This window comes from Chanodichthys erythropterus, chromosome 8 (assembly GCF_024489055.1).
Source record: "Chanodichthys erythropterus isolate Z2021 chromosome 8, ASM2448905v1, whole genome shotgun sequence".
Classification (NCBI taxonomy): domain Eukaryota; kingdom Metazoa; phylum Chordata; class Actinopteri; order Cypriniformes; family Xenocyprididae; genus Chanodichthys; species Chanodichthys erythropterus.
This window is the reverse complement of record NC_090228.1, coordinates 20,386,414-20,411,360: the sequence shown is the minus strand read 5'-3', so window position 1 is coordinate 20,411,360 and position 24,947 is coordinate 20,386,414. Positions and strand designations below refer to the sequence as shown.

Here is a 24,947-nt window from a genome sequence, read left to right as displayed (position 1 = left end):
AAAATGCGCTTTTTTTACTTTCATTTCTGGGAAATACACTACATATAGAACAGAGTCAAGCTGATGAGAAAAAAGGGTTTATGGGTAATGAACTTAATACACCATGATCACAGCATTTCTGTCCATGTTCTGCATTATTTTTAGGTAATAGGGGGTTAGAAAATGGTTAGAAACAAGTGTTAACTTGAGGAAATGAGTGGAAAGTAGAATGAATTACTAAAGGAGGTGACGTGCGTAGAAAGGGCAGAATTGCAGGGTTTTGACTAAGGTAAAGTGGGAGCCAAATAGCTTTGATTGTTGCTAATTATAAACAAAATAATTATAAATCGTAATAATTAATAACTGTTATTTATTAATTTGATAACAGGCCTACTTTATTACATTAATAATAAGTAGTTAAAATTGTTTTCAATAAATCTTTAAAAATTATAGAATAGAATATAAATAAATATAAATTAAAATTTGACTTTTTAATTCATTAATTTGTTCATTCACTCCTATTCCAATATTACAAGTCTGTTGACGCATTAAAACACAGCTTTATGATATCCTTTGAAATGAGGTTAAACTGCTAGAGTGATTTTTGTGGTGATTAGGTAAACAGCATTAAACACACTCTAAAAAACCCAAGTTGGGTTGAAAATGGACAAACCCAGCGATTGGGTTGTTTTAACCCAACTGTTGGGTTAAATGTTTGCCCATTATTTTTACTTAACTCAACTACTGTTTAAAAATTACAGTATTGCTTACTTAAAATGAGCCCAAAATGTCTTGAAAATTAACATTTAGTTTAATAAATTAACATTTTAATTTCATTTTAGATTAATTTTAAGTCAGCCATATAGTCATTTTCAAACAATAGTTGGGTTAAATAAAACTACCCAGCAGGTTGGGCAAACATTTAACCCAACAGTTGGGTTAAAACAACCCAATCGCTGTGTTTGTCCATTTTCAACCCAACTTGGGTTGTTTTTAACCCAGCATTTTTTAGAGTGTATAAGCCATTTTACAACTTAGTATTAAAAACTTTAAAGGAATAGTTCACCAATATATAATAAAAATCCTGTCATCATTTATCACCCTCATCTCATTTCAAACCTGTATAATTTTACAACACAAGGGTAAGTAAATTACAACATAATTTTGATTTGTGTGTATCTATCCCTTTAAAACAAGTCTTTGTCTCTTTCATTGTGACTTCAGTGTGTATTTCCCTGAGAGACAACATAAAACACCATTCAGGCGACAAAATAAAGAGAACATTCAACAGAATGTAATAATACTTGATTTGTTTTTATGACACCATGTTAGGTATATGATATTAATGGTTGATAATGATTATTACCAACTCTGTCAGACCACTAAACACACAATTTATAAAGTCTAAGCCACTGAATGCATCCTATCACCCATGTGTCATGTTAATAATGTGTGAGAGCAGTTTATTGAACTTGTTGCATTTAGAGGTGAAAACTGAAGCAGGGATTTACAACGCCAGCATGACTGAATACAGACCGCTGTGGCAGTTAATGAAATCTTGGCATGTCTGTGGACCTCCTCTCCTTTCGTTCCACAGCTCTCCTGTTACACCGTACAGCTGTTCCATTTCAACAGACTCTTATTGCTCAAGTGCTTTATGGATGAATCTTTCTCTTACACTTCTCTCACGCACACACCTATAGGAAAGAATAATCACAAATTAGATCTCTTTAACATTTCATTTGTTTCTCTTAGACAGCAATGTGAACAAATGGAGACCTTGGCTTCAAATATATTTTATTGGGAGAAAAACAAAACGGTAATCTCACATGTGTATTATCCTTTAGAACAAGGGTACCACATTGGGCCTGCAACATGAGCCACATACGGCCCATGGCAAGATGTTAAATCCTTGATTCGGCCCACAAATGAATATGCTGCATTTTGGTTTGGCCTTGTAATTTTTAGACAATTGCCTAATATACATAAATACAAACAGAAATGTTCATTAAGTTGGCAACAAGAAATAAGCTTGAATGGTGGCATTCATACAAAAAGTTTATGTATATGTTAGCTAAATTGTATGCTAACTGAATAAATGCATTACTAAGTGTACATGGCTTTATTTCACCTTCATTTCAATTAAAGAAAACAAATTTCAATAGTTTTAGAAACAACACTACTACTAAGGAAGATACTAAGTTTATACTTAACTGAAACAACTGAGGGCTCATGAAATCTCTTGAGCAATGAAAGCAATAAAATTTAGCGAGTTTGTATTGAATGTTAGCGTTGGAGGCTAGTGCATACATTAGAGAAGAACTAGGACAGTTAATGTAGTGCTAAAACTGTGTGATGCTAACAGCAGCTCCCCAAAGGCGTAGCTTCTTTATAACTACTCTCACACACTTCATCTAGGACAGACGCTCAAGGCTGCTCAACTCACTGTCATTGATAGTCAGAACAAAGAGGTCAAAACAAAACGTATCACATATGGCAGCTACGTACATATGTTTTGCGTGTTTTTCCGTAGCAGCATAAGAATTGGTATGTTATTCTGCCAGGTCATTATTTGGCAGCGACACTTTTTGGCAGGATCAGTGTTTGGCAGCGTACCAGCCTTCTGCCATCAGGTGATACACTGCTGTGTGTGTGTGTCTGTGTGTGTGTGTGAGCCAGAGCATCTAGAACAGCTGCTGGGGCACATCTGTCTACCAAGCAACACACTCACACCGCATTGAATGGCGAACCCATTTCCTAGCATCCAATGCGCTGTTAGGGGCCTTTCACACAGGATGGGTTATTGTGGTCTGTCTGTGATAAATTTTAATTGTTGATCTGGGTAAACATGAGCTAGATGGACGTCTTAGAATATTGCGACGCTCCATGCTGTGTTTCCAGTGCCTTGTGCCATGACTACTGTGTATTTAAGATGCCCTGTCAACTTTCATCTCGAGACCCCTGCATGTTGTGTCTAGCTGTCTGAATGCAAGAACACAAGTCCTGTGTATACTGCCCCTCACACTACTTGAATAAACTCTTAACCCTGATTCGCTGCAGAACTTTGAAGAGAGGTGTGCTATTATATTACAAAGCAATCCCATTTAAGATAGGTGAAATTGACGAAAATTCCTATAGACTTGCGTAGCACTACAATATCATAAGCTACATTCACACTGTGAGCCTTAAAGGGTTAGTTCAACCAAAAATGAAAATAATGTCATTTATTACTCGCCCTCATGCAGTTCCACACCCGTAAGACCTTTGTTAATCTTCGGAACACAAATTAAGATATTTTAGTTGAAATCCGATGGCTCAGTGAGGCCTGCATAGGGAGCAATGACATTTCCTCTCTCAAGATTCATTAATGTACTAAAAACATATTTAAATCAGTTCATTTGAGTACAGTGGTTCAATATTAATATTATAAAGCGACGAGAATATTTTTGGTGCGGCAAAAAAACAAAATAACGACTTATTTAGTGATGGCCGATTTCAAAACACTGCTTCATGAAGCTTCGGAGTGTCATGAGTCATCTGTGTCGAATCATGATTCGGATCGCGTGTCAAACAGTCAAACTGCTGAAATCACGTGACTTTGGCGCTCCAAACAGCTGATTCGACACGATGATTCATAATGCTCCAAAGCTTTCTGAAATAGTGTTTTGAAATCGGCCATCACTATATATGTTTTTTTTGTTGTTTGCACACCGAAAATATTCTTGTCACTTTATAATACTAATATTAAACCACTGTACTCACCGATTTTTTCACTGTACTCACATGAAATATGTTTTTAGTACCTTTATGGATCTTGAGAGAGGAAATGTCATTGCTCCTTATGCAGGCCTCACAGAGCCATCGGATTTCAACTAAAATATCTTAATTTGCTTTCCGAAGATTAACAAAGGTCTTACAGGTGTGGAAAGGCATGAGGGTGAGTAATAAATGACAGAATTTTCATTTTTGGGTGAACTAACCCTTTAATGCTCAATTCTGATAATTGCTCAGATCTGATTTTTTGTATAGCTGTTCACAGTGTTGTTTTAAATGTGGCCAATATCAGATTTTCAGTGAGAACAGATGGTTCTGAACTGACCTGAAAAGAACGATACAGCTGGGGTTGCCAGGTTTTTACCACAAAATCCACTCAATTGCTTCTCAAAACCAGTCCAAAACTATCCCAATTCCATGGGGTATCCCAGTAAAAATTGATCTGGAGGTTAAATATCACGTTAGTTCGGTCGCTTCAACCCACTGAGTTGCAAAACAACCTACGGCAACAGTGATAAAGTAACCTAACTCTGCGGGAAAATCATGGACTTGGCAACACACACAGTGTGCTGTCATACGGAAGTAAACACGGAGGGCATTAAAGTAACTAAGTGTTTATTTATAGTGATCTGCCATGGAAGCCAGCGAAATTATGCATAGGCAATATGAAAAAGAAAGACAATAATGTGACAAAAGAGAGCAGAGTTTTGAAACTTATGATACAAGCCCTCATGTAATGCTTGTATTATATAGCTCTCTCTGTAATACTTACAAGTTCTGACACTGTCAAGATCTACCTTTCTCAACTGTCGTGATAATGTTGGGTATGTGAAATCTTTGAATAGACTCCCATGAGCACAGAATCGTGACAAATGTTGATCTCGAGTGACGTAAAAATCATATGAATTCCAATTTTCTTCACACTGCGGTCGCATTACAAAACATCTGACACATATGGAAGGGGCACAGATCGGAATTGAAAAGATCAGATTCCTTGTGGTTTGTACTGTTCACACTGTCATGGGGAAAACAGATATGAGTTACATGTGGGTACAAAAAAAAAAAAAAATTTAAAAATCAGATTTGGGCCACATTTACCTGCCTTCAAGAATTGGGGATAGGCTCTTTTGACAGCACTCTTTTGAGAGCACCCAAGGAACCACCTTGAACAGGGTAGCCCAATCCTGTTCCCAGAGCTCTAACGTCCTGCAAAGTTCAGCTCCAACCCTAATCTAACACACTTCAACCAACCGAATAAGTTCCTCAGGAACACTTGATGATTACAGGCAGGTGTGTTGGAACAGGGTTAAAACTGCTCTCTGCAGGAAAGAAGATCTCCAGGAGCAGGAATGGGTACCCTTGACCTAGAATCACACAAGCAACCAGATGGATTACCCCAGCAATCTCAAAGTAACATAAAAAATAAAATAAAAACACTCTGACAGTAGTCACAGAAAGTAAACTGATTCTCCATTCTATTTTTGACAAACTCCATGCAGTTCCTTCAACAGGACAAACTTCATTTGGAACGCTCACTTTGACGCGAGTAGACACAATGTCAGAACACTCCAGCTACCACTTAGAAACACTCCAGCAGCTGAATAGTAATGCCCAAAAGTAAATAAATAAATAAATAACAGAGCAACTACCCAGAGTGCCCAAGCAATCAACCAAACAACCACCTTAAAACCCCTGGCAACCACCTATAATATGCTAGCGTTGTGACTGTGACTTTTGCATGGGCAAGCACCTTTAATTTAAATGTCATAATCATAATTAGTTTGGTGTGTAGGTCTGTTCTCTGTCTATCTCTCTCTATCTCTGGAGAGATGAATTGATATTATAGCCAGTTTCTCATTAGCCATGTGTCCTGGGACAGTTTGACTTTATGTATGCCAATCTCATAAACCAGCTAAAACAACTGTAGCCACATGTTGTATGTGTGTGTGTTCTTTCTCTTACAGTTCTTTATAAGGTGTACGTCTTTTATAAGTGGTACACATACTACATTTATATTTATGGATTTTTTTTAGCAACAGACTTTAATAGCTCATAATGCCTCATAAACTGAGATCTGTGAGGGCTTGTGGGTAATGGAGCTTATGAGAAAGGGAGGGTGCGGTTGATTGATGAGTGGTGTTGTCTAATCTGTTGCTTAAGGTTATGTAACTCGCTGTATAACTCCGATGCGTGTTAGATTGATAGGGTCTAGGCTTAGAACAGTAAATTCACCCTTTGAGCAATTCTTGTCAAATGAAGCCTGGCATTGAACTTCCTAGACAAGTTTGTTGTCTGTCCCCCTTTCTCTCTTTTTCTTGCACGCTCTCAGACAAACAAATAAAATGTGGCAGAGGAGAAGGAAAGGGGTCTAGTCACTTGGCAGTGATCGAAGGTGCTGTCTACATAATCAGAACAACGAAACGGTCGTCATGTTACACCAAAACCTTCATTGCGGCTGATGATACTGTAGATTTCTTTCTGTCTGTTTCACAGTTATTATCAGAAATATGTGTCAGTTCCTATTTGTACCACCCAAACTGGACCTGTTCCAATCATTTCCAGCAAAGACAAGCAATTCTGGGCTGGGGGTCAAACTAAGAGCTGCTAATTTCAGAAGCCGCAGTGATAGAAAATGTATTAAAAGTCTCAGTCTTGTTGTTTGAATAGTTGTATGCAATATCTCCTTGTGTTTTGAGTATGAAATATTTGACAGAGTTTAAATTCTGTCAGAAGAGACGAGGGTGTCACGGGTCAATGGCTTCCTTCCTCACAAGAGGTTAAACGAGTCTTTCTTGAGTGCCAGTCACCCAGAAAGAGTATCAGCTTCGGTCTACCTAACTCAAATCGAATAGACATAGCAACCTGAGGCTTGACTGACCACAAAACACTCCAGAAGAGTGTTTAAGCAGTCTTAACGTTCACAAACAAGATGTCCAGGTACGTTTAGTTTGTTCCAATACAAGATGCCTTGTCCGTTTACTTCACGAAAGAGATGCCCCAGTTCATCCACTAACCATAAACCTTGCTTGTTCATTTAGTTCACAAATGAAGATGTCCAAGATGTTTGTTCAGTTCGTTTAACACATTATGATAAAAGAGCATTGACCATCCATTCACTAGGTCAATAAAATGCTCCTTTACACTCTGCTCTTAAATGGACTTCTGAAAGTTGACAGCCTTCCGCCAAACCGCCTTCCGTATTCAACATAGGAAGAAAGTGTAACGCCTCTCGCAGTTCAAAATGCTTACGCTACATCATAACTGACGCGACATCAGTCGTAAGTTGAATACGGAAGGTGGTCTGGCGGAAGTTACATGCATCACTTTACTTCAGAAGACCTTTATCAACACCCTTGAGCCTTGTGGAGTACATTTATAATGGATGGATGCACTTTCATGAGCTTCACTGCCATTATAAAGCTTGGATGCTTCAGGATATTTATTAATATAACTCCGATTGTGTTCATCAGAAAGAAGAAAGTCATATACACCCAGGATGGCTTGAGCATGAGTAAAGCTTGGGGTAATTTTCATTTTAAAGTGAAGTAATCCTTTAAAGCAAAGCGATAATTTTTAGTTGCGCCTAATTTGGACACAGTGTAACACCGCAAATCCTTTAAACACATTTCTTTTTTGTGTCCCAAACAGAACCGATATTATACAGCAACAAGCAATAAAAAATATCTCCTTTTCTCGATTATGGAAATGTGTGTTTTTTATTGGTTTCTATTTTCATTGCATCATGCTGGGTAGCCCCGCCCACTGGAAAATCTCATCGGTCCAAAATTCTTCTCCGCATAATTTTGTATTAAACATCCATATTCTGATAGGCTGTGACTGTGTCCTGTCACACAGCGATAAAGTGACCAGTGATATATAAATAAATAGATAAATCAATCATTTCAAACCCCTCCTATTTGAGCAAGGACCGAGTTTGGTAACTGCTTTCAGCTCGAGTCTAGTCTGGAGTACTTTAAAACACTCCACCTGTCTAAGCTAGTGCATTATCACTCAAAAACATGATGAATTTCTCAAGCAAGCAAAACACATACTGCAAAATACACTCTGCTGCACAAGGGCTTTGATAAGAGAGAGGATGTGAGTGTGTTTGTGCGAGAGACAGATAGATAGACGGAGAAGTAAAGCGCGGAATGAGTAAAAGAGACGCCGGCACACAGATGGTGGGCTGTTGGAGAAAAAGAGATAATGATTACAGATGAGAGGAGATGGAAACAGGCACAGTTAGAAAGAAAGAATGATAGATCGAGACAGGGACGGAGGGGAGATGTTTCATTTCCATCTACCACCCTCTATTTTTTTTAATAAGGTAATTTTCTGTTGGGATATAGCAGCGTATTAAAGGAGCAAAGTGTTTTCAGACATTTTAGCAACCAATTTGTAATTTTATGTATTTATTTATTTATTTATTTTAAGTGGAAGTTCTGCTTGGACCTCCTCATTTTGACTGCACATTACAACAAAATTAGTTTTTTTTTCTAGTAGGAAGTTCAATTACAAAAATCTACACAGTAAAAAATCAAAAGTTGAGTTTTCATAACTTGTGGTAAATTGAACTTGTTATACAACAAGAAGTTGATAAAACTCAAAAATCTCCTCTAGTTGCCTTAAACTTTTAAGTTTTCTCAACTTAATTTTTTACAGTCTAGTGAACTACCTAAATAGACAGCATTTTTAAGGCATCATAGGCAAAGTTTTGACATGAAAGCTGCTCCAAAATGTAAGTAGCAATATTGCATTGCTTTATAAGATACTTCATCTAAAGACAGCATTGCATGTCTTCTAGAATATTCTATGACAAACTCAGTGCCAAATATATGTAAATATTTCATTCAATAGAGAAAAATGTCTATTAAACTAAATAAATTAAACTCCGTAATTGTGTTATATTTTTTTAATGATTATTTTAGCACCGTTAACCTAGCAACATGCTAATAAAACCCCGCCTTAAACCTATTAAACCACCTGTTGTAACACATTCCTCTGACATGATCAGCCTTGGTGCTCTGGTGGGTGATGTGGGTTTGAGTCCAGCCTGCAACATGCTCTGATCACATTTTTGTGGCTCTCCCCGATAATTTCCTGTTACTCTGCCCCAAAAATAGCAATTCAGAGTGGAACAGGAGCGTTCAAATATATATTCTGTCTTTTCTTAACCCCAATTTCTAACCACCGTTTATGGAGGGGGAGAAAGAAGATGAAAATGTTTGTGTGTGCAAACACATCTGGGTTAAGGCCTTGCATAATTCATCCCAGTTAGGCTCAATGCGAAGGTATATACGGCAGAAACGGTGGACAGACTTCTCGCTGTGTGGCTCTTTGAAATGGAAAGTAACCTCCAGCCCACCTTTGCTCTGATCACCAGAGCCGGCATATGCTATCCCTCTGCATCCCTCTCATTTGGGCCGGAATAAAGGAATAATTCACCATTAATAAGTGCATAGCTGCCGTCCTGTTATTCGACAGCGCTGACGGCAGCTGTTATCAAACAGCGCCCGTTTCACCGGAAGCTTTCAGAATCATGACCACACACCTCCTCCCTGTTGTCCACAGGGGACCAATTTATTAACATGCGGTGGGAAGAACTGTCTCTTTCTTCATACACACACATATACACAACAGGAGCTCAGCGGTTGGGGGAACGGAGGGATGCGAAGCAAAAAAAAGCTTAAAAAAGAAAAGAAAAACAATTTGGAGTAGGCTGTTTGGTGCTAACAAGAGCGGGGAGCTCATTTTGATTACCTAAGCTAGGGTGCCATGTTGAATGAGGGCCAAGATTAGCCGTGGTGAATTGGCCGCAATTGATTTGCTCTTTGAATGCAGCATTCTGCCTTTTCACGGCAGTTTTGAAATGGTACTGGATGTTTGTTTTTCCTCGTAAAGGCAGTTGTAAAGGTCGCACAAAGTGATTGCTGGTTTTTATTTCAGTTGATTTATTCCTAGAAACAGAAAAGAATGCATGTTGCCACAAACACATACTCAGATGAATCTCATATTTTACCATAAAATCAAAAGCCAAGAAATAAGACACTGTATTTTTTGTTTGTTTTGTTGTTGTTATGTGTTATTATATACATAATTTACATGTATATTTGATCGATTTACTTTCATTCACGCAATATGTCTTTAGTTATATGACATTCTTGACAAGTTTGATGCCATTTACCCATCACATTTAGAATTTTACTGTACTCGCGTCTTATATTTTGAGGGAATTAAAAAAAAAAAGTGCTTCAGTATTACACTTAGTTTACAGTGCAAATCCATTTGCCTCAGTCAGCATAATGTGTAAATTATGATTCATACAGGAACCGGTTGCTAATGAAGTGCTATATTAGCCATTTGTAACTGTCAGCGGGGATGAATTTGAGGGGTTTCTGTGTGTGTGTGTGTGTGTGTGTGTGTGTGTGAAATGTGTCAAGAGAAGAAGAGGTGCTCACATTGTAGCATTCTTACGCTTTCTCTCTTTCTGTCCATTTTTTCATCTCCACTTCTCTTGGGCTCAGTGGCTTGTGACGCTCCATATGTCCGTCTGCTTCTCCTCAGAGAGTGAGAGAGAGAGCGAGAGACATTAATACAGGCACCCTTCGCCTCAAACATTCAGCACTCATGTTTTCCCAAAAGCCAAACGCTCTGAAATGACAGGAGAATGGAGAGATGGGGAAGAGAGAGAGAGAGAGTGTGTGGATGATTGGACGGGTGAGAGAAAGACGGAGAAAGGGGGTGTAGTGTGTGTGTGTGTGTGTGTGTGTGTGTGTGTGTGTGTAATGTAGACAGCAGTGAAGTGAATGTTATCTTACAGATGTTGAATGCACCTGCAGCTAAAATCATGCATGAGAGCTCCCTGCAGAAATAAACACATACACTTGAGTACTATCATACACATGTACACACACACACACACACACACACACCTCGTTACGGCTGTATTATGAAAAAACAAGCAAATGCAGAAGCACATACATGTGTACCTGTACATATCTGATAGAAACTAAAGATGTAATAGACCTTGGTTGTATCGTGGATAAATCATTTAAATAATACTGACACAAAATGGTTTATTCATGAATTTTATTTATGTATTTATTTGTTTGTCTGTTAATTTATTAATTAATTTGTTTATTATTTATTTTAAATATTAATATTTATTCATATAGTTGCAGTTGCTCATTGCATATATATATATATATATATATATATATATATATATATATATATATATATATATATATATATATATATATATATATATATATATATATATAACCAATATTTAATATTTAATTAAATGCATTTTATATTTAAAATATTTAAATATATATATATATATATATATATATATATATATATATATATATATATATATATATATATATATATATATATATATATATATATTTAAATATTTTATATAAAATGCATTTAATTAAATATTAAATATTGGTTATTAATTTAATTATAATGATAAATAGCTATAATAACCCAATTTAGTCTTAAGAAATAACATTTCAAAAGAATTGTCATTGTTTATGGTTTAATTATTGTTATTGGTATCAAAGCAAAGTCATCAGTATTGCTAGAGCTCAAACATTAAAGCATGGACCTAAAATCACCTTCGATCATCCGTTCGATTCCCAGGGAAGGCATGAATTGTTAAAATACGATGTTGGATAAAGCTGTCTGCGGGATGTGTAATTGTAGTTACTCATTGCTTATGAGCTAATGAATTCATTTTCTCTTTTTTCTCTCACAGGCAGGACGCAAGTGATCTGACTGGAACTATACAGAGGTAAGACTGTCTCTATTTCTCTGTCAATTATTTTTACTCAGTTCTTGCTGTTCAATAGTGTGTTGACTGCTATATTGATGTGATGTTTTTTTTTTTTCTGTTTCACACACACAAAACAGAAACACCTGTCACATATTTTTAACTGAGACCTTGAGTTAATCACTGGATTTCATATCCAACAAGCACAGCACTCATACATTATATACCTTCATGACCTTGTCTCAATAATGTTTAATATAACCTCACCACATAATAACAGAACATGGTCTGTTCTAAAACCTAGTGAACTGCCTGCCTAGACAGTATTTTAAGGCATATTAGGTGTACTTCTGACTTCCCCTCCAACAGGTTGACATAAAAATGTGTATCCTTTATAGAGAAGGCAATCCCAGAATGCACTGCAATGAGCTCATTGGAAAAATTCTTCCAAGATGGCGGACAAGCTCAGAGAAATGTTATTCCATACTGAAAAAAGTATCAATAAGGCTAAATCTAAATAAAAACGGGCTAATTTGCCCAACATTTGTATATGTTATTTGTTTTTATGCTTATAGAGTTGCTAAGCTGTTAGCTTAGCAACATGCTAACTTGCATGTTATTGCTGCCTACCTAGAATTCAAGTCATTTATTGGGATCCATTTCAGGTAGGATGCTGCCTTTTTATCTAAGATGGCGGACGAATCGATAGAGTTGTTAACATTAAATCTATTCATTTTTTATACAGTAGCAAACAGTTACAATAGGCTAATCTTATTATAAATAACCAGTTTTACCCAATATTTGCAATTGCTACGTAGATTTAGGCTAACTAAAGTTTTGTGTTTTTAGCTTAGCAACATGCTAACTCCATTGGAAATAATTGGGAGTGGAGTTTCCTGAGGCGCTCTTCTTTTTATAGGGCGGCCTATGTAGTCTGTTCTAAATCAATAATTTATGCTGTTTCATTTCAGTTAGTATGCCCTCTTAGAAGGTAGCTGCCTATGTAGGCAGTAGGGTTTCAGAACAGAGCTAATGACAAGCTCAAACAGCATTCCAGTATGATTCAAGGCCTGATACGTCTGAAGCCAGAGTCCAATATAAGGACAGCAGAAGGAGAGGATGGTGGGATTTTTGGAAAGAAGAAAGAGGAAGCTCAGGGTGTGCCAGTTTTAACATAGTTTTTCTGAATTTTTGATTACGAGTGGAGAGCAAAATGACAGGGATAGAGAGAGAGAAATATAAGGTGTTCTCAGAGTCAAGGGTGCAGAGTTGAGGCTGGTAAAGATCTGTGACTGAGGGCCATTAAACCCAGCCCCACGGCTATGAGACGACATGTCGAAAGAGCGAGAGAGAGCTGCTGAGAGTTTTTTGATAAACTGCTGATCCTGAAATAGCTACACCTATTTTTCATCGGGAATTCTGTTAAGAATAAATTGTCACGTCTCATCTGGAGAGGAGCTTTCTTCCTCAGGGCGGCACACAGAAACTCAAAGCCGGTGCTGGAGTTCGCCACCCTCTCTGTCGTTATGCCGATGCACTGTGGGTTACCGCCGGCAACTGGTTGATTGACAGACAGCCTGTGAGTTTTCAAGGGCACACGCAAAAGGAAAAAATATGTCACCCTGGGAAAATGCTGTGGACGTTACAGTACAATGAGTGAATATGACATGACAAAATACTAAATTTAAAGGACATTTTTTCTCAAAATTCAACAACTGACTAAAAAATAAATGTATATTCCTCATAGCATTGTTTCCATTTGTTTCAAGTTAATATGACACCGACTACCTCGACTCCATTGGCGAACCATCCCCACTTATCAATTGACCCTTTGCAAAGACTTAGTTACCCCCTTAGTTACTGTTGCTTTGTCCGACAAGCCCTGGCGCTGTCACGCCACACGCAGTGAAAAATACATTGCGTAGCAAAGAGGACACTGACAACACGTCGACAGACAAGACAGAGCAGGTTACTTATGACATTAAACAAAGTCCCAGCTTTCAAACTGTGTAATTTCTTTAAGAAATTTGAACAATAAAAAACGTTTTGTGGCTCTTTAATGTGTCGTCACAGATCGCTGTAACGCCTCAGCTCAAGAGGCTCGTGAACCAATCATCGTTTCCTACTAGTTAATTTATAGCATCAAATAAACATGAGAAAGAATGTTGTTTAAAACGCGGAAAGACATAAATACACACCATTTTTCTAGTACAAGTCCACCGAGGTTAATCTTCTAACTCCTGACTGCTTTGTCGGACAAAATGGCGGATTCGCCGTTATGATTGGTTAGATCGCTTGTCAATCAAACTCCCGGCGAAGGGTCAGTTACAGCCCTCTCATTGCTCCAAGGACACTGTTTGTGTTTTCCAAAAAGGAGATAACTAACATGTTTCTTTGTTGCTGTTGTTTTAGGAAAACCCCATTTTATGTTTCACCGTCCAAGATCTGTTTTCCAGGAACATGATGATATAATTGGCATCATGTGTTTTTCGTGTGTGCATATGGGTTTAATTTGGCAAATATTGAGATCGAATCCCCCAACTTCTCTTTTGTGCACCACACCCAGAATTACCTCAGCAATCATCTGTTTGCCAAAAGTCGTGTGTGTGTCTGCGTGCTTGAGTTTACAGCAATTTTCATGAGACTTTATATGCAGATGAAGTGAAAAGAACACACTGAAATTCACAAGAATAACAAAACACTCCTGGAGTGTGAGGAAATGAACTAGAGATACAGAGAGGAGGAAATGACAGGAAATGGAGGAAAGGGGAATGTTATTAGTGTATTAGTAAGTAAGTACTTTTGTTTGTGCGTAAACGTAAGTGTACAGAAACATGCTTGATGAAAGTATGCTAATGCAGATGCGAGGGCTTGGGTGCATTCATTCTCGTATTACCGGAGTGGTAACAGACTTCAGAATTTAAACAGCAGTTGACCTGAAAGAGCAAACTTACAATAGATACATATATGATAATGGGAGATAGTACCCCGTGTGGTATCGCTGAGAACGCAATACGTTCCTGCGATGGGTATAGTGGTCTAAACACATGCAATCAAACTTGAAACGTTAACTAGAAATGTTTGTGCAAAGTAAGTGGGGGGCCTAAAGGGAAAATTTCTCCCAGGGGAAAACAAGGTGCTATCTATAATAAGCCTAATTTACATAATGTGTGTGTGGGGGGGGACTTGTACTGAAAAGAAAGACAATGACTTCAATTCCCATGGTGACTTGAGGTACTCTCCATTTGTTCCCCGTTTAATCTAATTGATAATCAATGATCATTTTAAAACAAATCTCTTATTTTTTCTCTTGAATTATCTAAAATATTATTATATTATATTATATTATATTATATTATATTATATTATATTATATTATATTATATTATATTATATTATATTATATTATATTATATTATATTATATTATATTATATTATATTATATTATATTATATTATTATGGATTAAATCTTTTAATTGAAAGAATACATGAAGATGCGTCTCACTGTTTTTCAGCATCTTACGCCATGAATGCCATGATTTAAAACATAAGTTAAAAGAACATAAAAACTGAAAAATGTGCATTGACACCTTCAAAATCTCTTCTAATATGTTGTGTTCCATCTCTTTTTTGAAAGCAAGAAGATGTTCTATGTGCATAACTTAAATTTTTCTGATCATATCAATGGATTCAGTGTTAAGAATATTCCTTATTATGAAATGACTTGGTTTATGACTTGGATTATGTTTAAATGCATTTTTTAATCACATTATTTTTGTTCTAATTAACCACCTTAAATTACCCATATATTCATATAAATATATATATTATATATATATATATATATATATATATATATATATTTTTTTTTTTTTTTTTTTTTATATAATTTTGGAATAGGTTTAGTCTTATATTTTCAAAGTAGTGATCCTCTCATGTTTATTACATTATATATTAAAATCTATTATAATATTACAATTTAAAATGTTAATATATTTAAATATTATATTTAGATGTTGTTGACACAAAAATAGAAAATAAAATATAATGCTTTATATTTGGCTATATTTGAAGCATGTTATTTTTTTAATAAAGCTGAAAATATTTTTTTTTCTTTTTTTTTAAAAAAAAGAAGGAAAATAAAGTCAAATTCTCTTTACAATAAGAACTTCATAAGAAAAAAAAAAAGTTACAACCTGAAAGTTAAGTATGTTTGGGGCTATGGTGTCTCTCAACAGAAGAACAAGAGGGTTAACGAGATCTCCTAAGTGATTTTTCTTTCCTATGGGCTACCATCTGAAATACAGTTGTCAGCTTAGATGCAGAGATACCCTAATCTGTCTTTTTATCTTTTTCTTTCAACATTCATCGCATAACAAAGAGAAAAGGAAGTGAAAGAAAGGGTGGCATAAAAGAACGTGTGACTGTGTAATTAGCTCCTGTGTGCAATCACTGATTCCCTCATGCTGAATGACTGACTGCCTCTTAGCTAGCTGCATCAAAACCATTTCTTTTCTTTTTTCACTCCCTTTTTTTCCGGTACCGGGGGTCTTAACAGCAGTGGGGGGGCTGAGAGGAAGGGGGGGGCGGAATCGGTTGTCAGCTAATTGCATCTCTCCGTGGCGATTATGTTCTCATAGAGAAAACAACCGATAATTATGGGAGCCGGGATGGCAGCACAAGAGAGCGGTTACCGAACCGTCATGGCGGCCGTGTGGGACCCGGCCTCATTATCACCACAGAGACTGACCCGCCCCCTTCACCTCAGCAACCGCTCTAATTACCATCCAAGCAGACCTGTCAATCACCACTATTTATAATCCAACTCTGAGAGAGGAAGAGAAAAAGAGGGAGAGAAAGAAACATGAAAAAAAAAAGTCCCTGGGTATCGCATGTATAAACCTTCAAGGTTTATTACAAGTATTCAGGTTTGTCCCTTGTGTGGATTGATGTATTTTGTAAATATGAATGGGCCTGCTTTCTCTTTTGTCCTCTGTTTTTCTGTAGATTGATTATTAGGCCTTTCATCTAAGAACCTTTTAAAACGATCATATTGTAGCAGATCACTGAAAAGAAATAGTACTGAGAAGACTTTGGTCAGGCTAGATGCCATATTTAATTTGACGTTTATAAAAATAGATAGACGTACTGTTCGTTCAATATGTCATTCTGTTGTTTACCTTGGTATCGATCGTTCTGCTGACAAAACATTACAAATATGTCTTTCCAAAAAATTCAAGTGGAACAAAAACCTTTTACACAAACCAAAAACACATTACCACAGTAAAACTTATTGAATGGATTGTGCATCTATTCCTCACAGTCTTTTTCATTTGTGTCACCCTGATGGCACACACTCATATTCAATGCGTTTTCTCTTTGCACATCTGCAATACATTGCTTAAACATTTCCAGTGTGATATTCGGTAACACTTTATTTTGATGGTCCCCTTTAGACATTCTCTTGACAATCTCCCCTTTTTGACATTCTCAGCAATCATTAGAGTATTAATAGACCGTCTGCTTAATATCTGCTAACACTTTATTTTGATGCTCCTGACAGACATTCTATTGACTAGAAGTAACTTTGCAAGTACGTTAACTTATTCTACTAAACCTAACCCTACTAGTCTACTCATACTCTACTAATACTCTAATGAGGGTCAGTTAACATGTAGGGGTCCATCAATATATAGTGTAACCTGATATTCAAATAACATTCATTCGATATTTTTGCACCTTTTACGTACATTAAATTGCTCTTTTTAAGCTGTTAATTTGATGCAATATAATTCTGAGTAGGTTCTGTATATATTGTGTAAATCTAAATATAATGTTAATACTCTTTTGATTATGTAGTTGTATGTTTAAGGTGATAATTTGATAAAATATGACATTAAAAAATACATCAAAAATTAAAATGCTTTCGACACTGTATGTACACTTACATACATATGTCAGCTGATATTTGTAAATTTTTAGATTTGTGATCAACAGAACTAGTTGTGGTTCCAAATAAAACCACAAAACCAGTCATAAGTCACACGGTATATTTGTAGCAATAGCCAACGAAACATTGTATGGGTCAAAATTATCGATTTTTCTTTTATGCCAAAAATTATTTGGATATTAAGTAAAGATCATGTTCTATGAAGATATTATGTAAATTTCCTACCGTATAAATATAATAAATGTTTTTTTGTGAGTGGATATGCTTGGATATGGATTTTTTATTTTTTTTTTGCACCCGTATCTCGGCCAAATATTGTCCTATCCTAACAAATCCTACATCAATGGAAAGTTATTTATTTTAATTAAATGTTATTTATTCAGATTTCAGATGATGTATAATTCTCAATTTCAAAAAATTGAGCCTTATGACTGGTTTTGTGATCCAGGGTCACATATATACTCGTAAATGTGCATGTACATGTATACAACTTTGTTATATGGTTGTATATTCTGAGTATTTAACTATAAATTCTGAATATATTGTGTAAAGCTGGATATATAGTTAATAATCTTGATTATGTTGTTATAAATTCTGAATATGCTGTGTAAATCTAAATTTAGAGAGAGAGATTTACACAATAACCTGTAAAGCCAAGTATATAATTGTATATATTTTGTGAATCTGAATATAGTTATGTCATGATATTTGCAAATCCAAATTACATAGTTATAAATCCTAAATATAAAGTTGCAAATCTGAGTATTTATTATACATATGAGTATGAAGATACTCATGTAATGCTGAATATCGCTGCAAATATATACACACAAATCCTACAACCACAATTACATGAATTACTGAGCCATATTGATTCTCGACTTCGCTCTTTATAACCATTGTTACTCCTTTCACAATATAGTCGGCTAGTGTTTGTTTCCACTGAACAGAACAGCATTTGCAGGGTTCTGAATGAGCCACCCGATGTGAGGCCTAGTGAAAGGATCGTTAGGCAGCCCTCTGAACGAGCTGCACCACAGCACCCCAACTACGTCTTCAGGGGGAGGCACCTGGACGAGCTCCACAGTGAGGCCTCATGTAGGCTGAGTGATATGAGGCGTGAGACCTTGGAGTGCTGCCCTACTGTTACTCACAATCCTAATACCTCACAGATGTTCTGGATCGAGAAACAGCTGTCTAACATTACGTACGCACACAAAAACGCTGGCGGCCCCCAACAGCCGGTGGAACATTTCATAAAGCCTCTCATACACAATGTAAATTTACAAACATAAAACGGGAAATCCGAAAACACCACGTCCCACCTACAACGTTAACATCATCCTGTCATAAGCCGTTAATACCGGCATCTTATAAACATAATACTTTCAAACTAATACCCTCACAGTGGAATAGCCTCATATTTTGCTTATGTTTGTGCGCTTCACTAAAATATTTGCATTTGTTGTTCAACTAGCCCAGTTCAGACACTTTGCTTGAATAAACGAGAGCCTCTAATCAGAAATACCATGAAAGAGTCTGAATGCTCTGCTTAATTACACATTCGCACACAAAGTCCCGTCCCTCATCCCTGATTGGGTTATTGTCTCTCGATTTTTCTCCGCTAATGACCGTTGGGCCCCCCCTCGCTCTGAATATTCATGAGAGAAAGTGTCTCACTAGATGGCAGTGCAGCGCAGCATGGCCATGCTAATGAGCTCACAGGGGATTAATATGTATGAGATCTGGGAGGAGGACGCTGCGAATGCGTACGGTGACTCAGACTTTAATAGCTAAATCAGTTAGACAGCACAGAGTGGCCTGTCACGTACACAGACTTAAAGAAGAAAAGAGACTTCTATTTCACTTGCTTTGAGTATATTTGTAGAGAAACACACACAAAGCATATGCACAGTATATTACAATCATTTCATATTTAAAGGGATAGTTCACCCAAAAATGAAAATTCTCATTATTTATTCACATGTCGTTCTAAATCTGCGGAATTTTCTTTAATAATGTATCAAAATCAAAAACTACTCTGGATTTACTTTGAAACATTTTTCACTCTGAAATTACCAAATAATTATAAAGAAACTATTAGCATATTGAATTAAAGGTGCAATATGTAAGAATTTTCCAAATATCCAAAAACCACTAGGCCAGTGTTGTATATTTTGTTCTCTTGAGTACTTACAATATCCCAAATGTTTCCAACTATTTGTAAATCGTGAGAAAATTGCAATTTTAACCAAGGCTCCGGGACGTGTGAGGAGTCGCCTGTCAATTGCTTCATACCTGCGTTACCCTTTTATTTTGAAGAAACCATATAAACACCAAAGATGCTTTAATATATTACATGTTTTAACAGACAAGGGAACAATTGTTTTGATATATTTATAGACAAAAAACTAATTGTTGTTATATAGCTCAACACGTTTAGTCTTATTGTTTAAATCTAATTTTCTCGATTTTTTTGTGAGTACCATGCTTTACCATGCCTCAGAGAAAAACACTATTTTGTGAAGTAGCTAACATAGCATAATCAGATGCAGCTTTATTTTTTAGTAACACTAATACAGAATTTTCTCCATCATACAATACGTTTTAAAATTAATTGCATGCCATTTATCAACACAAGCCATCCAGCATTTAATATGATATTCTAAAATTGATCTAAAATCTTACTGCAGTGTGTCTCAAACACGTCTCACAGCAGCCACCGAGCGAACGCACAGAGTAAAATTATAACATTTTCAACACTCTCAAATGTATCTAATATGATAAACAGAGCTGCGTTACCTCATACTCATGACCGGAAAAGCGGAAGCAGCGCCGGCGACTGTGGCATAATAAAAGTTCTGCTTCTCGCGGCATGTTGCGCAATCGCTCCAGCGGCTTCGTTCAGCTCCCACAACACCTGCTCTGCTTCATACTATAATAACATTAATAATTGCATCCATGAACATGGTTTCTTCCAGAGTCCTATCCCGATTATTTCCACCGGATGTGAGGTGAAGACCACATGTCCTAAGATGCTGTGCTCAAACTTGGCGTCGTCAAGCTACGCCTTTGTTTTGAACAGACCTCTAGCGGACAGAAATTTTTACATATTGCACCTTTAAATGCAAAATAAAAAGCAAATCTGGCTGTGAACACTTTATATAACTACAATATAGGTAGGTCTAAATCAGAGTGATCACTTATATCACTTTGTTTATATATATATATATATATATATATATATATATATATATATATATATATATATATATATATATATATATATATATATATATATATATATATTGTCATATCATCCAGCCCTAAAACTTCTATAGTTTTTGTCAGTTTATTTAAAAACACACAATTATGCAGAATATAAGTTGCTAAATATTTAATTGATGAGTTGTTAACACAATATATAACAATATTATATATAAGGTATGATTTTACCCCAAAGTCCAACTTTTTGACACACAATGATAACTGCAAATCCATGTTTCTCTGCCTGAGTCCAGTTGTTTCTGTGAATGGCAGTGACATATTTGTTTCTTTTTTCTGTTGCTTTCAGCAGTCTGTAAAAAATATACCTCAGATTTTGTGTCAAATCTATTTGTACAGTCACTCGCAAAACTCTTTCCCGTTTTGGATGCGTTTTGTGTGTTTTTCGTGGCATTCTCGCTAAAAACTAATGCTGCAACTCAGTCTTTTGCCACTCAGTGGGCGTAACCGCAGTCATAATGGTCGATGTTAACGTCAAGTGCACTGCTGTAAATCTATAAACTGTAAAAAAGTGTTTGGTATAACTTAAAGTAAGTTATGTGGTTGCCTTAAAATTTTGAGTTCATTGAAGTTAAAAATTTGAGTTAATACAATTAAGGCATTTGGTTTAACCAACAGAAACTTAAAATATAATGTTATCTGAACCACATTAATTAGCTAAGCTGATTTGATTGTGGCAAATCATGAAAATAATTTTTTACAGTGAAGACATGTCACCAATGAGACTCAGTGTCTTCATGGATCATGTCTAAATTTTGAATAAAACTAGAGAACTATTTGATTTGAAGAAATAATTAATTTTGAAATATCATGAAAGTGAGTAAATAATGAATTTTCATGCCCTTACCTTTAATTTGATATTAAACTGATATTAAATCATAAGCTTTGACTGAAGCTTCCAGTTGGGGTGTCATGACCTGTGGCATTCATGACTCATTTTAGTAATTGCAGCAGTTAGTTTGTGTGTATAAGGGTGAGTGAGAGTTTGTGTAAGTGTGTATGCCCATGTTACATAAGATGTTACTGGAAAAGAAGAGTATGTAGTGTCACAATGAGTGTGTGTGCACGTTGTCAGTTCAGAAAGCCGATGGAAGAACATGTCTCTCGCTCGGCCTCTCACTTTGCTATTCTATCTAGAAAATTCCACACACACACACACACACACACACACACACACACACACACACACACACACACACACACATGTTTGTTTTTGTGAATTGTGGGGACTTTCCATAGACTTCAATGCATTTTACACTGAACAAACTGTACATTCTATCCCCCTACCCTGCCCCTACCCCTAAACCTAACCCTCACAGGAAACTGTGCAAACTTTTACTTTTTCACAAAAACTCATTCTATATGATTTATAAACCCATTTACATTGTGGGGACCGCTGGCTGGTCCCCACGATGTAGGTGAACTCAGGTTTATATTACATCATGGGGACATTTGGTCCCCACAATGTAATATAAACAAAAGCACACACACACACACACACACACACACACACACACACACACACACACACACACACACACACACACACACACACACACACACACACACACACACACACACACACACACACACACACACACACACACACACACACTCACTCACTCACTCACAGACAGGTCCATCAATCGCCAGACACCCCTATTGGGTTTGACCAGTTACTGACTAAGCCATTAACCTCTTTCAGACACACACACAGAATATATGTATACAATATCGAAATACATACACATAAGGTTCAACTGTATTTTGGGTGGTTGATCCCAAAAATAGAGCAGAATATAGCAGGATTTGAACTATTTTAGGGCAGCCCAGACACACACACACACACACACTCAGAGAGCAGATGAACTAGTCCAGACATGAGTGTCAGGTTGACAGCCTCATTCCCAGAGGAATGCTTCCTTCAAGCTGAAGAGAGAGAATCGCTTGCTTGTTTGTGAGGTATGGGTAAAAAGAAATGTGCAATTCCCCTTAGGGTTGAGCCTATGGCCTCCGTCATCATTGTCATGCATGTGTGCACACATGTGTGGAGATGAGTTTGACAGTTGTCAAAAAAACGCATTGGCCAATTGAAATTACTTTCCGACCTTTAACATTGGACACGCCTGCAAAGCGCGTCCATCACGTAAACCAATGTAACCAATGTTGCCAGATTCACATTCATCAGTTTTGGGATAAAACTTAACACCGTTTTAGCCACCCACTGGACATTTTACTGGACAAACGTGAATCGTGAAATGTGCAAGAACCAACTTAATATAATTTTTCTGAAATTTTCAGACATTTTCCCAATGAGCCTGGGTTGAGTATTCATGATTATAATGTCATTAACATGAGCTCATTAACATATTAACACACACATTTGCATATCAATTACTACTTAATATTTCGCAAAGTTGCCTAGCCTAATGAACAGGGTTGAACTATGCTAATACTTGGAGGTTTACAGAGCCCCTAAAGGGATGTGGTGATGGTCAAAAATAAATAAATTCATCAATTAATTTAAAAAAAAAGAAAGAGAGAGAGATGGAAGGAAAATTATATGTCAGTGCCTTTGCCTTGTCTCGAAAACTTTCCTCAGAGAAACTGCGCATTCCTCCATTGCCCCAAGAAACATTGCAATAGTTTTGTGAGAGAACGTAAATATTTTATTAAGGAACGCAAATGTTTTGCTAGTGAGTGTAAATGTTTTGCGGGATAATGCTAAGTTTCTCGGGGACCTACTGTAGCTACAAATGACAGTTTAACTAACATTACCTAGCTAGCTTAGCAAGATTCTCTTCAAACTGTAAACAGCAAAGTCCCTTTAAAGGAAAGTCTGTTCACTCTGCGGCCATATTTGCAACATCTCCGGGCAGCTATTGCGGGCATCCAAAACCAAGTCCTATCTATTTGATTAGGGGATTCCTGAAATCTCAAAAAACGATCGGCGAACTCACAATTAAATAACATATTTCAAATCAGCAACAAAATCTGACATTAACTGCCCCATAAATGTTGTTTCTTATGCTCAAATAGCGTTAAAAAAGCTTATTTTTCAGGCTAGACGAGCCAATGCGCATGTGCAGTCCTGTGTGGGAAACGGAGCTTCTAACAGCAGCTGTATGATGCAATGACTTTATCAATCAGCGATTAGCTCTTTTACTTAGAAGGCGGGACATATTCCGCCATATTGCGCATTGTAGTTTCTCCCATTTATAACTAATAGGAGTGAATCGTATTTCTATATATATAGTAAGTAGTTGACCTGAAAACAAAAACAGATTATGCTAATGCTAGCTATAGCAAAGCTGAGAATACAGTGATATGAACCACGCTGATGCATTTTAGAATGCATTGACGTGAGATTGATCTTGCTTAGCTAGAAATGTTTGTGTTATAATTCTTGGAAAGAGATGGAAACTGTTACTAGCATTATTAAGGTGGACTTTAGGGAATAAAATGCGGCGAAAGTGACAAATTTAGCCCATTTAATATTTATTGTAATCATTTTATGATTATTCATTGCCGTGACATTGAAGATGATATTTCACCACTGTTGACAGCTTTTCACAAAGAAAGAGAAATATTTAGATTATTTTGATGCTCCTCAATAACAAAAAAATACGGAGAAAAAGAAAAAAAGAAAGAGTTGTGAGAGAAAGTGTTTTCTGTCTCTCTCTCTCTCATTAGCATCCTAATGAACAGATTCTCTACCTCTTCTGTTTTTCTGTCATTCTTTGAGAGAGTGTGCTGGCTTTGAAGTGTCTACACAGATAAATCCGCATCCAAAAGCACAATAGTCCTTCTTTCACTTTGGAAGCACACACAAACACATATATATGCACACGTACACAAACACACACATACAGAGTTCAGTCAAGAGCAAATATGGGCCTGAATACAATGATAATGTAGAAGGAAAAAAAACCAAAAAAACATCTATCCTAGCAAAATATTTTCCATATAAATAGTGGGGACAAATGCCTTTTGCTGTGTGTATGTGCGTTGAAGAAATAATTGAGGAGACAGAACTCCAGAATCAGGCCTCTAATGGAAGGTGACAAATTAATTTCTGTCTGCTAATAGCTCAAAATAGAACATGCCCGACTGGCTGTCTTATTCTACGTGCCGCTTGGATGTTCAAGCATGTGTGCATGTGTGAGAGGGA

General features: G+C 36.5%; 1 protein-coding gene and 1 long non-coding RNA gene across 12 annotated transcripts in view; one reads left to right on the top strand and one right to left on the bottom strand.

The window, feature by feature from the left end:
- Positions 1–24,947, top strand: part of celf2 (cugbp, Elav-like family member 2) — a 175,811-nt gene that overhangs the window by 32,625 nt on the left and 118,239 nt on the right. For all 11 annotated transcript variants that reach the window (XM_067392269.1, XM_067392263.1, XM_067392262.1 and 8 more), the window contains exon 2: positions 11,525–11,560. In XM_067392269.1, the coding sequence (XP_067248370.1) occupies positions 11,525–11,560 (36 nt within the window). The remainder of the gene's footprint in view (positions 1–11,524; positions 11,561–24,947) is intronic.
- On the bottom strand, positions 1,028–24,947 carry LOC137024570 (uncharacterized). Its single transcript, XR_010895723.1, has 3 exons — positions 21,624–24,947; positions 10,212–10,312; positions 1,028–1,676 (listed from the first exon to the last, which is right to left on the bottom strand). It is a non-coding gene; the product is annotated as an uncharacterized lncRNA (long non-coding RNA).